The 19,936-nt window shown below is 31.4% G+C and overlaps 1 protein-coding gene across 1 annotated transcript in view; it reads left to right on the top strand.

The window, feature by feature from the left end:
• Positions 1-19,936, top strand: part of LOC114328256 (nose resistant to fluoxetine protein 6-like) — a 142,069-nt gene that overhangs the window by 45,285 nt on the left and 76,848 nt on the right. Inside the window, exon 3 of the mRNA XM_050659611.1 lies at positions 2,029-2,261. Within this exon, the coding sequence (XP_050515568.1) occupies positions 2,029-2,261 (233 nt within the window). The remainder of the gene's footprint in view (positions 1-2,028; positions 2,262-19,936) is intronic.

Genomic DNA, 19,936 nt, shown 5'->3' with positions numbered 1-19,936 from the left:
TAATATTACAAATATAATCTGTATAATTTATAAGACTATACACATCAAAGAAAATACCATTTTATAAATGCAAGAAACACATTTGATTGGTTTTTATTCCAAATTGAAAATAAAATGTGACAACTGTCAGATTTAACTAAAATGTCATGTTAGAATAAATGTCATAAATGTGTATTATCACGGACTTACCCTTTTTCCTATCATTTGTTTCGCACTGAAAAATGATCATGAAAAGGACAATACTTTGATAGGGTGTGTAAAGTTATACACAACTGCAAAATTTCAAATTTTTATTCCCTACCATTTACAAGATAATAAAAAATAACAAAGTTATGAAAAACAAGTAATCAAATAATAATTGAATTTAATTATTTCAATTAAGCAAATACTTATAATGTTGCCCTCAATTATTGTCAAATTGTCAATGGGCCACGTTATGAGCATTTGCTTATTTGAAATAATTAAATTCAATTATTATTTGATTACTTGTTTTGCATAATTTTATTTTGTATTATCTTGTAAATTGTAGGGAATAAAAATTTGAAACTTTGCAGTTTTGTATAACTTTACACACCCTATCAAAATAGCTATCAAAATGACAGTGTTGCCATTTAAGAAAATCAACGATGACGGCATATCTCTAAATTGGGACACCCTGTATACATTATTATTTTATGTCAAAAAGGACAATTTGAAATACTAATCTAAGGGTCTGAGTATTTTTCAAAAAAACAATTAGTATTTTTATTATTGAATTTATTCCAAATTACAGACATAACTTTGTTATTTTCTATTATCTTGAAAATGATAGAGAATAAAAAATTGATATTTTGCAGTTGTGTATAACTTTACACAGCCTATCAAAATAGCTATCAAAATGACAGTGTTGCCATTTAAGAAAATCAACGATGACGTCATATCACTAAATTGGGACACCCTGTATACATTATTATTGTATGTCAAAAAGGACAATTTGAAATACTAATCGACGGGTCTGAGCATTTTTCAAAAAAACACTTAGTATCTGAGATATTGAATTTATTCCAAATTACAGACTCTCTACGCTATATTATATTTAATAATAATCAATAAATATATAATAATAATAATAAAATAATAAATAAATATATTAATTAATAGAATAAAATAGTTTTATTAAAAATTGTGTTTTATTTATATTGATATTGATGTTGTTTCGATAGTACTAATTTTGATCATATTGATATCGAGTCGAATGGAGTATCGCAAACTAAAATGCATTGTAAATGTAACTTTGTAACCTATTGGATTAAAAAAACCGAAAACCGGTTTTTGCAAACCGGTTTTTTTGCCGGTTATAACCGCCAGGTTAAACCGTAAGCAAAAAAAAACGGTATAACCGAAAACCGGTGTTTTGTCAAAAACCGCCATCCCTACTCCAAAGCAATCAAAATTCGAATAGAGAAAGCACGAACAAACTTCAATAAAATGAGAAAGATACTTTGTGCAAGAGAACTGAAATTAGACTTGAAAGTTAGGCTGGCAAGGTGTTATATTTATTCGATTCTGCTGTACGGGATAGAAGCATAGACACTTAACACGTCGACTGCTAAAAAGTTGGAAGCATTTGAACTGTGGGTGTATAGAAGAATCCTGAAGATATCATGGACCGAGCAGGTAACAAACAACGAAGTCATAAGAAGAGTCAACGAAAGAATGGAAATACATATTGGAAACCATCAAGACACAAAAGCTGCAATACCTGGGGCACGTTATCCGTAATGAGAAATACAACCTACTTCAATTAATTATACAAGGGAAATCCAGGGCAAGAAAACTGTAGGAAGAAGAAGAATCTCATGGTTGCGTAACTTAAGGGAATGGTACGGATGCACATCAATCGAACTATTCAGAGCAGCAGCATCTAAGATCAGAATAGTCATGACGATTGCCAACCTCCGTCGCGGAGATGGCACTTAAAGAAGAAGATTATTTCTAAAACACCTACCTACATCAATAAATGTTAACATGATCTATTTTCTATTTTAGTGCTTGATTCATTTCCAAAATTCCCCGAAGGCATTTTATATGGCAACTTTTACCAGCTTGGAAACTTTGACGAATGTGTACGAATTAAAAGAACAGTCAATTCGAATCGCGGAAATACCAGCGTAGCTGATACCGTCCTACAAGGACAGTATTGTCTAGTGGATATTCATTTTAGGAGGAAAGCAGATCAAACTAAGCAACAGATACAAAATAATGAAAACATGGCGTTAAATGTAAGTAGCCGTGCAAAAATTTGTTACTAGATTGTATCAACTGTAAATAACAATATTCTGGGTGATGGTTTACACTACTCCTCCTCATACTTTGAGCATTTGTCAGGGCGTGGTGACACTCTAAATTTTTCCCACCAGAGTCTTCACTTGGTATGGCTGTCGTGTTATAGATCTCACTCTTGGTCTCCGGTCTGCTACCTTTCCTTCTTCTACCAATAGTTCCATAGTCCCCGTTCTCATACCTATGTCCCAGGCAACCAAGTGACGTCAATAACGTCGAGGAAACGTCAGTTTTTGGTTGAATATATACACGTGTTTGAACATTACGTCGTATAAACGTCTTTTGTAGGTGATTTTAAATACTTAAGATTAATGACGTTAAATTACGTTTAAAAACACGTTTTCATTTCAGACAGCCCAAGTCTGACGTCACAAAAATGGGAGGAGCTTAAAGAGTTAATGCTTATAATGTTGTATATTGACATGACTCCAAACTTCATTTATTGTTTACGTGCTTTGTGTGGTAAAATAAGACTTTTGGTGTTTTGGTGTTTATTTTCTGTTAATGAACTAATTATTATTAGTGGAGTCAATGAAGGTGGATATGAGTTATTACCTCAGATTTCGTTGAACCTCCATCGATTTTCATAAAAATTGGTGAGTGGTTAAAGGATACCTGAAGGAACAAAGGTGACATAGTGCCAACTTGCGCTTTTTGCATTTTAGGGGTGAAATACACCCCTTTTTTAAAAATTATTTTTTAGATTTCTGAAAGTGCAGTCACTGTAAGTTTTCACTTCCTATTTCGTTGAACCTTCATCGATTTTCATGAAAATCGGTAAGTAGTTAGAGGATACCTCAACAAATAAAAGTTATATAGCATCAACTTCCTCTTTTGCATTTTAGGAGTGCAATACACCCCTACTTTGTAAATTGTAAAAAATGCAGATTTCCGCATTATGGCGCAAGTAATCTCGTTTAATTAAGAAAAATAAATATTTTTTTTATATTTATGTGCATGAATTACATTTTTTTTTTAATTTTCAAACCTTATAGCAACCAAAAATCCGAAAATTAACAAGTCGAAAATCACGAAAACCTTATTCTTCTATATTTCTGAAAGTGTAGTCACTGAATGTTTTCACCCACGATTTCTTTGAACTTTCAGCGATTTTCATGAAAATTGTTGAGTAGTTAGAGGATACCTCAAAAAACAAAAGTAATATGGCACCAAGTTGCGCTTTCTGCATTTTAGGGGTGAAATCCACCTTTTTTTTAATGATAAAAATGCAGATTTCAGCATTCTGGCTCAAGCAATCTCGTTTAATTAAGTAAAATAAATATTTTTTTACATTTATGTGCATGATTTATAATTTTTATTAATTTTTCAAACCTTATAGCAACCAAAAATCAGAAAATTAGCAAATTGACAATCACGAAAAAAAATTATTCTTTTATATTTCCAAAAAGGCAGTCACTGAAGGTTTTCACCCCTGATTTCGTTGAACCTCCATCAATTTTCATGAAAATTGGTAAGTAGTTAGAGCATACCTCAAGAAACAAAAGTGATGTGGTACCAACTTGCGCTTTTATCCTGGGGGTGGATGTTACCCCTTCTCATGGGTGAACACTATTTTATTAAAAATAACCCCATAATTAGATAGAGGAGTAAATTCTAAGCAAACTTTCTTTTATCAAGTTTATAAATTTTTTATTTAAATAATGTTTCATAATTTAATAAAATATTATTGGTACAGTAAAACCTGTCAATAACGGCCACTAAAAATAGAAAACAATTGGCCGTTATAGAAATGGGGCCACTAATGCTAGGTTTCCTTTTCCACAAATACATAAAATATAATTGAAAATTTATTTATTTTAGTAATTAAAGCAAATCTAATTAAATATAATTCTACAAACAAACGGAACATACCTTTCATTAGATATCGCAAATCACTTTGGCTGATTTTGTCTGCATATATATTATGTTTGAGGAATCCCTTTTTTTGTGAGACTGGATTTCTCAAGTATGAATTCACATTCATGGTATATCGTTGCTATACAGGGATAATAATCTGTGCAATGTTATGGTACAGGCTACGTTAAATATGAAGTAAATGTGGAAGATATACACTGGTTATTCATTTCAATTTAATTTGATTGTTTTTTAATCGTTTACAATATTTAAAATAATTAAAGATATAAAGTTAGGAATTTCAAAAATAAATTCAGTTCTCACTGGCACGGTGGGAAATAATAAAGTGCTATACAATAGCATTTCATTACAATGCTCATTACAGGCATTCCAGGCTGCTCCGTTTGAGAAAACTCATACTCTCAAACTTTGAGAAAACACTCATTCAGTTTCGACCAACCCTGTATTACCTAAAATTAAACGTTTTGCTAGATTAATAATTTTTAACAATAATAGACTATATTAAAAATCACTTGAACATAAATTGATTTTCTGATGTCAAATCACTACAATTATACAGGGGGTGAATATTACTATGAAATTTTAAAAAAAACGTAATTATCTTTTAAACTACTTCGTATAACATCACAAAACCTGATATTTTAAGAAATAAAACATAGAGGAGAATCCAAAAATGTAAAAATATAGAGGCTGTTCCATTAAACAAAAGGTAATTCTGTTTCACCCTGTCAATATGGGTGGCCCTGTATATTTGGAAATGTATTTAAATTCTGATATTATCTATGCCCCAATCTTACCTAAATAAACTTTTTTCATATCTCCTACAACAAACGACTAATTGGACTTCCCCACAACCTGTATATATACAAAATCTCCGCTATAAAATTTTTTCAAAGAAAATGTTATTGGTTTTTTTTTAAATAACTCCGTTAATTTTTAAAATATGAGAATTATCCAAAAACTATTACAAAGCTAAGTAAAAGGTCTATAACACTGTATTAAACATAATTTTGTAAATCCTTTATTTTTTTTTAAATACAAGGTGAAAGGGCCCCGGTTACATGGTTCTCGCAGTAAAATTTACGTTTTAAATGTTTCTATCTCGGTTATTTTTTATCGTAAAAAAATATTTAAAAAAAAAAGAAAAAGCTTAAATAAAGTTTAAACTAAAATTTTGTTCTCTACGATTTTTTAAGTATATCGAGTATTTTTGGAGTTATTATCAAAAAAAAATGAAATTCACGAAAATTTGAAAAATTCTAATTTTTTTAATCGTATTTTTTTTCAAAAATATGCATTCTAAACCGGTTAAAATTGTTGAAGTTATTACTTATGTTAAAATAAATAAAGTTTTAAATGGGTTACTATAAATTTTAATTTTTGTGGAAATGACGTAGGTTTCATTTTCCATTCTTCCCTAAAAAATCTGAAAGGGTCCTCTTATTTCCATCATAACTTGCTTAATTTTGATGCTATCGACTTCTTATATAGCTTTTTGATAGTTACCTTTAAGTACTTTATTAAAATGTTTAGTATCTCTATTTAACAAAGTGCATCGTTTTCCTGTTATTTAAGCTTGAATACTAAGATTTGAGTACTCGCGGAAAAAAAATATACATTCAATTGCATATAACTCACTTCGTATATGTAATAAAGGATTTTTCGAATAAGGAGCTTATTTATTTTTATATTATCTTCGATTCTGGTAACAACAACTTTTTTGAAGAAACTTATGGTTTTTGAGTTATTTATGATAAACTCCTTTAAAACATGGATTTTTTTCAGGAAAAATCAAAACTTTTGATCTTTAATAACTCAAAAAGTATTGATTTATTGGAATAACTTTATATAACAAATTTTACTTATAATTTGTCCCTCTATCGATTGGTGGTATTATATTTAATAAAATAATTTCCACCCCCGAGAAGGGGTGGCATCCACCTCCAGGGTAAAAGCGCAAGTTGGCACCATGTCACCTTTGTTTCTTGAGGTATCCTCTATATACGTACCAATTTTCATGAAAATCTATGGAGGTTCAACGAAATCGGAGGTGAAAACCTTCATTGACTCCCATACGATGGCCCATACGAATAATTATTATTGTGTATTTTTAAAACCATAAAATGAAAAATAATCTAAAAAACTACGTTTTTGATATCACGTATCTAAAACGTGATAAAAATGACGTCAGTTATGGTGGGACATATTCACGTGACATTCGACGTCGAAAAACGTATTTTCAACGTTTTGTAAACCTTATTTGATTGCCTGGGTGGTCGAAGTAGAAAGTTCGTGTTTCAGCTGTGTATGTAGTAATGGAAAAAATCATGACATTGACCAACCTGAGCTTAGTATTCCATGTTATTCTTCGGTATTTCCATATTCTAATTAATTTAGTTGTTGCAGTTCGAGCCTGCTATTCTACCCTTGATGTCGAAAAAACTATCACTTTTGTTGGTTATCAGGGAGCCCAATCAATATATGTATACCAATTATCTGTCTCCTTCTCCTCTATCTTTTCTCCTTCGTAATAGTACATTCTTTCACGGTTTTTGCTGTAAATTTTAAAGAACCGTTTGCATTGACATGAAATTCGGCACACGGATTGCTAACATGTCAAAGAAAATAAGTGATATTGTGCCGATGTGTGCTTTTGCTATGGGGGTGAATTTCACCCCTCTAGGTGGTGAAAAAATATATGTCCAAAATAAGTCCGAAAATGGATAAAGTGACTAATTCTAAGCAACTTTTATTCTATAGAGTTTTTTCTCCAAGTCAATACTTTTCGAGTTATTTGCGAGTGAATATATTCATTATTCAACAAAATAACCACGTTTTTAAATGGTTTTAAGCAAATAACTCAAAAAGTAAGTATTTTCTAGAAAAAACGTTCTTAGCAAAAATATAGCCTGTAAAAAACTGAAAAAAATGGTGTATATGTTAGGACTCTATATCGAACAGAAGCAGAGTTGTAGCTAATGAAAAATAGATTCATATTCGTCAAATTTCAAATCGAATATTTTATCGTGAAATATCCAAAAAATGAAGCACTTTTTGGGGAGAACTCATTACAACTTTTTTAAAGTGTTAAAAAAGTCTTTATTTTTATTTTATAAAAAGATTTCTAGCATCAAAAGTAAATAAGTTACGCCCAAAGTAAAGTCGGTCCCTTTTGTTTTGGCAAAAAAAAATCGGGAAGATCACCCCCTAGTTAGCAACTTCAATTAAAGTAATCGTTACCATTTCACAACTTACTTTACTTATGTTGTATTTATATGGTCTGCAAGTTTCATTAATTCAAAGTGCTTATTTTTGAAAAAATTTGGTTTTAAAATATAATTTAAAAAAATTTTAATTTTGAAAAACATGCTCTGTTTCTTAATAACTTAAAAATTGTCAGAAATTCCAAAAATCTTAAGGAACAAAAAAAAGTCGGCTATGTTTTTTTGAATATTTTTTATTTTTTTGTTTTTCTGTAAGACAAAAACTGGTTAAGATTTGCTGTTTCTAAATTTGCATACACTCGTGGTTAGTGACTCGTTCAAATCCTTTTAACTGCAGCCCTTTCAAAAATAAAAATGGTCAACCGATGAGACTCACAGATCATATATAAACAATATACATATACGAGTAAAAAAACTTGTGAAGTGGTAACGATTAAGTTCATTAGATATGCTAATTAGGGGGTGATTTTACCGATTTTTTTATCAAAAAAAAGGCACCAACTTTGGGGAGAACTCATTACAACTTTTTTATTTAAAGTGTTAAAAAAGTCTTTATTTTTATTTTATAAAGCGTAACTTGTTTAATTTTAATGCTAGAAATTTTTTTTATAAAGCAGAAATAAAGCTTTTTTTAAACACTTTAAAAAAGTTGAAATGAGTTTTCCCCAAAAAGTGCTTAATGTTTTGATTATTTCTCATTGAAATATTCGATTTCGAATTTGACGAATATGAACCTATTTTTCATTAGCTATAACTCTGCTTCTTCTAGGTATAGAGCCCTAACATACACCGTTTGTTTCAATTTTTTACAGGCTATATTTTTGTAAAAATGTTTTTTCTAGAAAATATTTAGTTTTTGAGTTATTTGCGATAAACCGTCTAAAAACGTGGTTATTTTGTTGAAAAATGAACATATTCACTCGCAAATAACTCGAAAAGTATTGACTTGTCGAAAAAACTCTATGGAACAAAAGTTGCTTAAAATTAGTTATTTTATCCATTTCCGGACTCATTTTGGACATGTATTTTTTCACCCCCAAGAGGGGGTGACACTCACCCCCATAGTAAAAGCACACATCAGCACACATTTTTCTCTGACATGTTAGCTATGTGTATGCCAAATTTCATGTCAATCCAAGCATTAAAATTTAGAGGTTTTGCAATATTTTACCGTTAAAGAACGTACTATAAGGATATAGTGGCGTCATGTAATTTGTTTAACTATTTCTATCCAATTACCTCTCTCCTGTGCGTGGTGTTTTGCTTCGGAGAATGAGTAACCAGTCAGGTCCTTTATTTAGTCCGACCATCTTACTGGGGATCTTCCTCTGGATCTTTTGCTCGCTACGTTGCCTTGAACAATTAATAATTACTATCTATACTTCGAAATTCGCCACTGACTTGGTATATGTGCGGTAGATTATTCTCTACCATGTCTACCATCATTATTTTTGTTTTTCCGGCGTTGATCTAAACTCCGAATTCTTTGCTTTTGTCGCGACATAAAAATGCAGGTTTTTGGTCGTTGTTGTGGCTAGATAAGCTACAAATTTCGTTAAGTACCATAGATAAGAGTGAGGGTGTTCAGTACACTGCATACTAAATAGGTATCTTGGTGTTTATTTTTTGTTTCGTGCACTACGCGGCGGCTAATAAAATGAATTCGTCCCTTCGTTTGCGACACGACGCCAAAGATGGGCCCGTTCGATGTTGCTGCGCGATATTTTACAGCTCAGTCTGACCATCTACTATTCTCACCGTGGGACCCATTTTCGCGATTATTTTTACGGCTCCTACGGCGCCGTAAATTATCGCGTGTCTGGCTTAGGCTAAGGCTACACGGGCGATAATTTACGGCGCCGTTAGAGCAGTAAACCTGACGAGGCCTTGTTTGACTAACTCCTATTTCATCTACAATTGGTGGAGTTAGTCAACCAATGGGTTTACTGCTCTTACGGCTTAGCGGGCGATAATTTACGGCGCCATAAGAGCAGTAAACCTGACGAGACATTGGTTGACTAACTCCTATTTCTGAAGCTATTTCCTTGTGGCATTTTTATAATTAAGTATTTTCTATGGGAAATAGCCACAATTTTACTAAAAAATGAATTTATTAACGTTTCGAAGCCCAAATCGGGTTTCGTTGTCAAAATACAAAATACTATTAAAATAAACAAAAATGTTGTTGCTAAGTAAAAAAAATTCTTCTAATAATTTATTTAATCTGACTCATTTATATTGGCAATTCAGACGTACCTATATTATACATTTTAAAGTAGAAGGCTTTAAAATGATATCGCCAATATTTATGAGTTGCGTTCCTGGGACGACTTTACTAAAAGATAGTTCATTCGATTACATGAAATCAATCCCAACTCAAGAATATCCGTCGCAAAAAAATCATAGCATGTGATCTGTCTTTAAAAAGACAACCAAATGCAATGATGACAGTAAAATTCTCGCGTTAGAGATTCCATAGTAAATCACGAGGGAAAACCAGGATAAAACCTCGTGATACTATCCCGACATCGTAAGTATTTGGTCTTACATTTAATTTACCTTCAAAAAACTAATACCAAATTCTGACTTTAATATGTTTAAATTATAAATATGTAATATTAATAATACATAGATATACAATAAGTAATACTAAAATATAAAATTTGTACTAACTCGATATGTTATTGACTTACTAATCGTGGTATTTTCTTTCTATTGACTTCCTCTTTCAGTATGGGTAACCACATCCTACTGCATTCTACCGAGGAATTTGCGACACAATTGATTTCATTTAGCATAATTAGAGCCGCTTCTTTGTAGTGAGCTATCAAAATTTTTATTAAATATTATAAAACCATGTGCAAATAATAATGACACATTTATAAAAAATACACAACATTTTTATCCAAATAATATTTTAGTAAGTTTTGACATAAACAATTTATTTACAAATGTGCCATTAGATAAAACTTTAAACATAATTAAAACGAAGTTAGAAAATGATAATACATTGACAACTAGGACAAAACTAAATGTATCAGCTATAATGGAGTTATTGACATTATGTACTAATAATACCTATTTTCAACTAAATAATGAATTCTATAAACAAAATTTTGGTCTAGTAATGGGCTCTCCTTTATCTCCATTATTGGCTAATATATTTATGGAGGATTTCGAAACTAATATCATTTCTAAACAAAATTTAAAACCCACAGTATGGTGGAGATATGTAGATGATGTGTTTTCAATATGGCCTCATAGTTCAGAATTGTTGGATACATTCCTGAATATTATAAACGATCAAGAAGAGACAATAAAATTTACAATGGAAAAGGAATACAATAACACTTTGCCTTTCCTCGATGTTTTAGTCTCAAAGAAGGATACTGAATATGAGACTCAAGTGTATAGAAAACCAACACACACCAACAGACATCTCAATTACAAATCAAATCACAACATCAACGTTAAAAAGGGAATCATTAAATCCTTATAGAGCCAAAATTACTTGTTCTAACGAAAATTCATTTTTAGAAGAAAAACAATTGTTAACATCTGTTTTATTAAAAAATGATTATCCTTTATCGTTTATAAATAAGGAATTGACAAGATTGGATCGAATGGAACAGAACAACTTAGAACGGGATCCTACAACATTCACAAGAAATAATACGAAGAAAATAACAATACCATATATAAAAGGACTATTCGAGAAACTTAAAACAATAAGAAATAAATTCAACATTTCAACAACATTCAAAACAACAAACACATTGAGATCTATTCTATCTAAAACTAAACCTAACAATGAACAAGATAGAACAAAGAATTGCATTTATAAAATACCTTGTGAATGCGAACAATTTTATTTAGGTGAAACATCAAGACCATTAAACGTTAGAATAAGTGAACATCAGTCTTATAATAAAAATAGAGAATTTGATAGATCTCAAATATGTCAACACACATGGGATAATGAACATAGAGTTCAGTGGAGAGATTCAAGTATAGTCCTGAAAGAATCAGATAGTAAAATGAGAAATATCAAAGAAGCGGCTCTAATTATGCTAAATGAAACCAATTGTGTCGCAAATTCCTCGGTAGAATGCAGTAGGATGTGGTTACCCATACTGAAAGAGGAAGTCAATAGAAAGAAAATACCACGATTAGTAAGTCAATAACATATCGAGTTAGTACAAATTTTATATTTTAGTATTACTTATTGTATATCTATGTATTATTAATATTATTTATAATTTAAACATATTAAAGTCAGAATTTGATATTAGTTTTTTGAAGGTAAATTAAATGTAAGACCAAATACTTACGATGTCGGAATAGTATCACTAGGTTTTTTCCTGGTTTTCCCTCGTGATTTACTATGGAATCTCTAACGCGAGAATTTTACTGTCATCATTGCATTTGGTTGTCTTTTTAAAGACAGATCACATGCTGCTATGATTTTTTGCGACGGATATTCTTGAGTTTGGATTGATTTCATGTAATCGAATGAACTATCTTTTAGTAAAGTCGTCCCAGGAACGCAACTCATAAATATTGGCGATATAATTTTAAAGCCTTCTACTTTAAAATGTATAATATACGTCTGAATTACCAATATAAATGAGTCAGATTAAATAAATTATTAGAAGAATTTTGTTTACTTAGCAACAACATTTTTTGTTTATTTTAATAGTATTTTGTATTTTGACAACGGCACCCGATTTGGGCGTCGAAACGTTAATAAATTCATTTTTTAGTAAAATTGTGGTTTATTTCCCATAGAAAATACTTAACTCCTATTTCATCTACAACAATGCCTCGTCAGGTTTATTGCTCTTACGGCGCCGTAAATGATCGTCCGTGTGGACTTTCGCTTAAGCTGAGGTGTCTTTTTATAGTTCTGAGCAGTAATTCCAGGTTTCTGCAATATTGTTTGTGTCGGTTTTTACTTCTCCATTGCGTTCTTGAAGAGCCTTAACTCTTGGGTCAAATATTTGATGGTTTTAAATAGTTCATGGCTTTCATGGCGGTTTGCATGTTGCTCCAGTTCTTGACACACCTTTTTTATGTGGTTGTTTTTATCTCTGATGCAGTGGCGGCTCGTACCACTTTAAGAAGGAAGTGCCAGAACTCGGGCAGCCGCTAAAATTTTTAGTGACGGATTCACGATATTGTCAAAAAAAGGTATACTGAGAACAAAAACTAAAAAAAAAATATGCGCGGATACTTTTATCTTACGTATCTTAAGTTTATTGATCTGAGGTGCCAAGCAATTGTCCAATATTGATCAAAACAGTTCCGTAAATTAATTAATAATAAAAACCTCTTAAACTACTAAAAGCATTTACTGCTGATAGTGATAGTGCTTGAAAATTTTTATTACGATTTAGTCTCTATTTACCAATGTATAAAAATGATACTATTTCATTATTCACACACATGCACACATTTTTGTAATGTCAGTTTTAAAGTTTACGATATATGAAGTTCATTCTTCTATTTTTTGGTTGCAAAGTTTTCAATGACTTTATAATTAAAATTTTCAAAACAATTTACAAAATGCTTTCTGCAGATAGCATACCTAAAACACTATGTTTTAACATCGAAAAACAGCGTTCTGCTTCAGATGTTGATATAGCAATGGTAACTAAAATACTTAAAAGTTTAATAGTTTCTTCAAATATGCTTTTTAAACCTTCCTTCTACAATAAAACCGATAGCGAAACAGCCCCAGAGGTAGTATTTAATTCGTCTCGCTAATACAGTACCTACTTCTAATTCAGTTTTAAACCCAGTTTTGCTTAAAAATTAAAATTGTCTCCATGTTTCATTAAGAAATGATTCGAAAAACTGATGCTTATAGCAGAAAACTTCTCCGACATAAATAAATTAGAAGCAACTACATGTCCGGAAAAGTAGACCTTTGAAAGATCTGGTACTTTGAATAATATGAACCTTTAAGTCGTTGTCTAATTCGGCGCTGAAATTGACCAGCTCCTTAATTATGCCTCTATTTTCTGAATTTTCTTTTTCGTTGTTACCTCTTACAGCTAACTCGAAAGCTCCACAACACCTTATAACATTTGTATTTTTTTTTAGCGAAAAACCTCCAAAAAATTTTTTTAAGATACTAATATTCATTGTAAATTAATAAATTAAACTTAAGAAATAATCAAAATACCCACGATCATGATGCACTAAAAGTTTAATTATAAATACAAAAACTTTTTAACAGAAAATATACATAATAAAAGCGGCAAACCAGCACGCAAAAGAACTCAAAATAAATAGACCTGGCATCATACCCTCGTGACTGGCACAGAGATTCTAATTTTAAGGTATACTAATAGTCCAATATAGCTCTTTCTCTGTCGCTTACATAGAATGCTCGTAAAATGTTTCTCTCTTTAGTCGCGCCAGTACTGACTTCGGCACGAAGGAGATTCTCCTGTCGAATACTCTCCGCTGTCGGCAGGGATTGTATTACACCCACAGTTGCCATATTTTATATAATTTATGAAGATCAAAAGAAATACACACAAAAAAATTAACAGGAATTAAAAAGTTTTGAAGATAAAAATATGTTTCTGCATAGTTAGCAAGGTAGTGCCATGGCTCTATGGCACTACCTCGCGGGCCGCCACTGCTCTGATGCACATACATTTTACTTTTGTGTTTAGTTCCGCTATTTCTTGAGTGTTTGCTCCTATTTTTATGGTATATTGTACCATAACTGTTCTTTTTCTTTTGGATTTTACGCATTCTACATTGTTTTCCCCCTGAACGCATCCAGCTTTTTATTCCTTTCCATGATTTATTTATTTATCCTAATGTTTATGGTGTTTCATTGTTTAAACCAGTGATTCCCAAAGTGGTCCAGGTGGACCCCCAGGGGTCCACGAGAGACTCAACGGGGGTCTACGTTGGCGTGAAATAAAAATGGGGGTTCACAAGTTGTAAGTGGGGGTCCACGAAAATTGTATAGTGATTTGGTATTTATTTAAACAAATTTGCATTTTTTCATCGTAAAATATCAATGAAAAAAATAATAATAAAAATGTATGCCATTTTTATTCAGTTGCAATGCGAAGCCAAAATCGTCTTAATTTTTACTTACGATTAGAGAGTGCAGCCAGCACTCTTATCGACGATTTCACCTCTTGTTAGAGGCTCTTCAGAGAATGCATAGGCTGCTTTCTCTAACCCTTGTAAAAATTTTTCGACATATTAGTCTCCCACTGCAACTGACGTGAAGGTAGTAGGTGCGTAGCGGCATCTGCTAAATAATGTTTTAATAGTAGGGACTTAAAAATGTCATTAAAATATATTATAACAAGATATTTTGATTAAAAACAAGTTTTTGATCAAATTTTACTGTAGAAAACTTTAAAATGCCGTTTTTTACATGGGTCGAAGGGTGCATGTTTAACAAGGTTTTACTTACTTTTTAAATCAGTTTTAGAGTTTCTGGAAAGTAAAGATCCAGATTTCAAGGAAAACCTGATCAAATGGAAAGCAGACATCGCGTTTTTGACAGATTTGTCCAAAAAATTTAATGACATTAACTTGCAGTTACAAGGGGATAACCTAAATTTAATAAAAACAAAGAGTGTAGTTTCGGCTTTTCTTGGAAAATTGAAATTTATGAAGCAAAATATTAGTGACGCGAATTCTCAGTTTCCAAACTTGTCACATACAGCATGTCTTGATGAAGATATTCAGACATACGTTCAATATTTAAATGCGCTGCATGATGACTTCAAAAACGGATTTGAAGATATTTTGATAATGGAAATACCACCATGGGTCATAAATCCATTTGATGAAACGGAAGTGGCGGATGTGGTATTACAAGAGGAACTACTAGAGCTCAGCACCAATGAAGAACTGAAGGTGCAATTTAAAAAAGGCTATCAAACATTTTGGCTGCAAGCAGAAATACCTGAAAAATATCCTGGGCTGTGGGAAATTGCGAGAAAACTTTTGATAGCGTTTTATTCGTCATACCTTGTCGAAAAAAGTTTTAGTGTCGTTACAAACCGATAAACAAAAAAAAGGAGCACATTAAACATTACGGAACGGGGAGATTTGCGGTTAATCCTTACAAAACTGAAGCCAAATATTGATAATTTGCTGTCAATCCATCAAGTACATCCCTCCCATTAAAAGTATGGGTATTTTTTTATTATTGATTTGCATATTTAAAGTTACATAACGTTATTAGTGTTTCATTTTAATTCTTTTAAGTCTGTTATCATTATTAGTCCATTCTTTAACGGTAAAATATTGCAAAACCTCTAAATTTTAAAGAACCGCTTGGATTGACATGAAATTTGGCATACACATAGCTAACAAGTCAAAGAAAAAAAGTGATATTGTGCCGATATGTGCTTTTGCCCTGAGGATGGTTTTCACCCCCTCTTGGGTGTGAAAAAATATTCGTCCAAAGAAAGTCAGGAAATGGATGAACTGGCTGATTTTAAGTAACTTTTGTTCTATAGAGTTTTTTCACTAAGTCAATACTTTCCGAGTTATTTGGCAGTGAATATGTTCATTTTTTCTACAAAATAACCACGCTTTTAGACGGTTTTTCGCAAATAACTCAAATAGTAAGTATTTTGTCGAAAAAACATTTTCAGCAAAAATATAACCTGTAAAAAACTTTAAAAAATGGTGTATACATCACGTCTCTACACCTAGTAGAAGCAGAGTTATAGCTAATGAAAAATAGGTTCATATTCGTCAAATTCCAAATGGAATACTTTAACGTGAAATAACCAAAAATGAAGCACATTTCGGGGAAAACTCATTACCGTTTTATAAAAAAAATTTCTAGCATTAAAAATAAACAAGTTACGCTCAAAATAAAATTAGTCCCTTTTGGTTTTGGTAAAAAAATCGAGAAAATCACCCCCTAATTAGTATCTTAAATGAACTTAATCGTTACGACTTCACAAGTTTCTTGACTCATGTATATATTTATATGATCTGTAAGTTTCATCGGTTCAAAGTCCTTATTATTGAAAGGGCTGTAGTTAAAAGAGGTTGAACGAGTCACTGATCACGAATGTATGCAAATTTAGAAACACCAAATGTTAATCAATTTTTGTCTAACAGAAAAACAAAAAAATATATGATATTCAAAAAAGCAAATCGGACTTTTTTTGTTTTTCGAGATTTTTGGTATCTCTCACAATTTTTAAGTTATTTTGAAAAAAAGCATATTTTTCAAAATTTAAATTTTTAAAAATTTTACTTTGAAACCAAATTTTTTTAAAAATAAGCACTTTGAATCGATGAAACTTACAGATCATATAAACACAACATAAGTAAAATAATTTGTGGAGCGGTAACGATTAATTTAATTTAAGTTGCTAATTAGGGGGTGGTCTTCCCGATTTTTTTTTTGCAAAAACAAAAGGGACCAACTTTATTTTGAGCGTAACTGGCTTAAATTTAATGCTAGAAACTTTTTGTAAAAACAGAAATAAAGATTTTTTTAAACGCTTTAAAAAAGTTATAATAGATTTTCCCCAAAAAGTGCTTAATTTTTTGGATATTTCACGTCGAAATATTCTATTTGAAATTTGGTGAATATGAATCTATTTTTCATTGGCTATAACTCTGGTTCTATGAGATCCAGAGACCTAACGCGTACACCATTTTTTTACTTTTTTATAAGCTATATTTTTTCTAAGAAGGTTTTTTTCGACAAAATACTTACTTTTTGAGTTATTTGCGAAAAACCGTCTAAAAATGTGGTTATTTTGTTGAAAAATTAACATATTCACTTGCAAATAACTCGAAAAGTGTTGACTTGGCGAAAAAGCTCTATAGAACAAAAGTTACTTAAAATTAGTCAGTTTACCCATTTTCGGACTTATTTTGGACATATATTTTTTCACTCCCGAGAGGGGTTGAAACTCACCCCCAGGGCAAAAGCACACATAGGCACAATATCACTTTTTTTCTTTGACATGTAAGCTATGCGTATGCGAAATTTCATGTCAATTCAAGCGGTTCTTTAAAATTTAGAGCAAAAACCGTGAAAGAATGGAGTATATCATTTTAATAAATATATCGTAAGAAAATATACCTACTATTTTTTCTTTATTTTTACCACTCCGAATTTGGCACTATTTTCGAAGACGAAGAACAGGAGTTACCGATGTAATTTTTAGAATTGCCAAAATGTAGCAGCAGGGGGTCCACCGAAACCAGTAAATTTTTAAAGTGGTCTACGAGAAAAAATAGTTTGGGAACCTCTGTTTTAAACTGTGTAGTTTGAGACTGCAGTTCATTTTTAGCAGCTACTATATAATACACATATTTGTTGTCCTGAGACAACCCAATGGTATCAGTCAAATATTTTCAACCCAGATATTATTTTCTCGTTTAAAATGGCCACTATTGACGAGATTAAATCAATAATATTAGGGTTAAAATCGGACGCTGTTGGATGTGATAATATTTCTGCAAAGATGGTACAACTCTCCCTTTCTATTTTAAGGATCGTTTAAACACAGCGATATATCAAACAACTTATCAAGGTCAATCGAGTTGTTGCAACTTATCATTGTGTGTAAACGGTGCATCGCACGACTTATCAAAGTTGGAGTTGGGTTGAGGTTGGTATCAACTTATCACAAGGATCGAGTTGTTTTAATTTATCGTCGTGTCTAAACGGTACAGCGATTTATCATTGGACTTGGGTTGTATCAATTTAGGAGAATCTTACCGTATTAGAATTTATTTACATATCCAATTAAATAATGTACAGGGTGATTGATTAGTGGGGTAAAGCTACGTAGATCCGTTATAGTAATAGATAGCAATAAAAGTTAATAACAAAAATTGTAGCCAACTTTGAGATTCACATTTATAAAATTAATTAGAATGTTACATAGGGTGTTCGATAACATAGTGGCAGACAAAACTTATTTTGTTTTATTGGAACACCCTGTATTTTATTTTATATTCAAAATCTTCTTAACTTCGCCATTACAAATGTATAAAGGATTGTTATGTTATACAGGGTATTTTACAAAGTTATAACCAATTTTATATGAAAATTGTAACAAGTTAACTCATTGTATAAATAAAAATAAGCACAAAAGCAATGGATTATTGATGCCATTTTTTTATTTATTATCAAAATTTTCATAAATTATTCTGCTTCTTCTTCTTTTTGTATAGACATGACTGTCTGTTTTTTCAATGTGCCTCTAGTAAGTTGTCGTTCCATCGTTTTCGTGGTCTTACCACTGATCGTCTGCCTATTGGGAAACCGTCTCTCGCTGTCCTGACTACTCTGTTGTCATTCGGCTTATGTGGTCATTCCATTCTATTGTTCTGTTTCTTACCCTGTCTTCTGTCGTATATTTTCACTTCTAGCTCTGTCCCATAGTCTCACCATCGATTTTTCGAAGGGTTTTCATCTCCGCTGTTTCGAGCAATCTTTTTCTCCTCTCTGTGTCGAGTCGTGTTTCTGCCGCGTATGTCATTATTGTTCTGATGACTGTTTTGTAAATTCTGCCTTTCATATCTTTTCCGATATTTTTATTTCTCCATATTGTGTCATTCAGGCAAATCTTTCATTCTGCGTTTAAATTTCTCAAAAATACTTATTAGTTTTCTCAGGATTCCAAAAAAATAATTACATTTAAAAATACATTGAAAATTTTGAGAGCCGTCAAAATTTTGCATTTTGTTCCTTTCCCCTTAAGCTTATAATTTGATACTATGTGGTTTTGCCAATTAATCAACAATATATAATACTTTTATCAACTATAATAATTATACACTTTCCAGCAAAAAAATTAGGTCGCTCGATGAATTATACACGTTTGATGTCTCGGATTTCCTAAACCTGTTGTCCGATTTAAGTGATTTTTGAAGTGAAAACTTCTTTAGGCACGTTGTGCACTTTCTTTGGATAGGGGAAAAAGCATTGAATTCGCGACCGTCATCGCGACCCTCATCGCGACCGTCATTGCGACCGTCATCGCTTATGCTATATATTATGTGTATGTATATATACATTGTGTAGACGTATTTAAATTTACAATAAATGTAAAATCTATTTTACGATGGGGAAAAAAAGATTAATTTCGCGACCATCATAGCGACCGTCATCTCTTCGGCGAAATAAATTTTGTATATATATTAATTTATTATGTGTATGTATACATAAATTGTATAGAAGTATTAAATTTAAAATAAATATAAAACCTATTTTACGATGGGGAAAAAAGATTAATTTCGCGACCATCATAGCGACCGTCATCTCTTCGGCGAAATAAATTTTGTATATATATTAATTTATTATGTGTATGTATATATAAATTGTATAGAAGTATTAAATTTAAAATAAATATAAAACCTATTTTACGATGGGGAAAAAAGATTAATTTCGCGACCATCATAGCGACCGTCATCTCTCCGGCGAAATAAATTTTGTAGGTACATATATATATTTTATGTGTATGTATATATAAATTGTGTAGAAG

Source organism: Diabrotica virgifera, chromosome 8, assembly GCF_917563875.1.
Source record: "Diabrotica virgifera virgifera chromosome 8, PGI_DIABVI_V3a".
Lineage (NCBI taxonomy): Eukaryota > Metazoa > Arthropoda > Insecta > Coleoptera > Chrysomelidae > Diabrotica > Diabrotica virgifera.
Note: the sequence above shows the minus strand (reverse complement) of the source record. Positions and strands in the feature narration are given on the sequence as shown.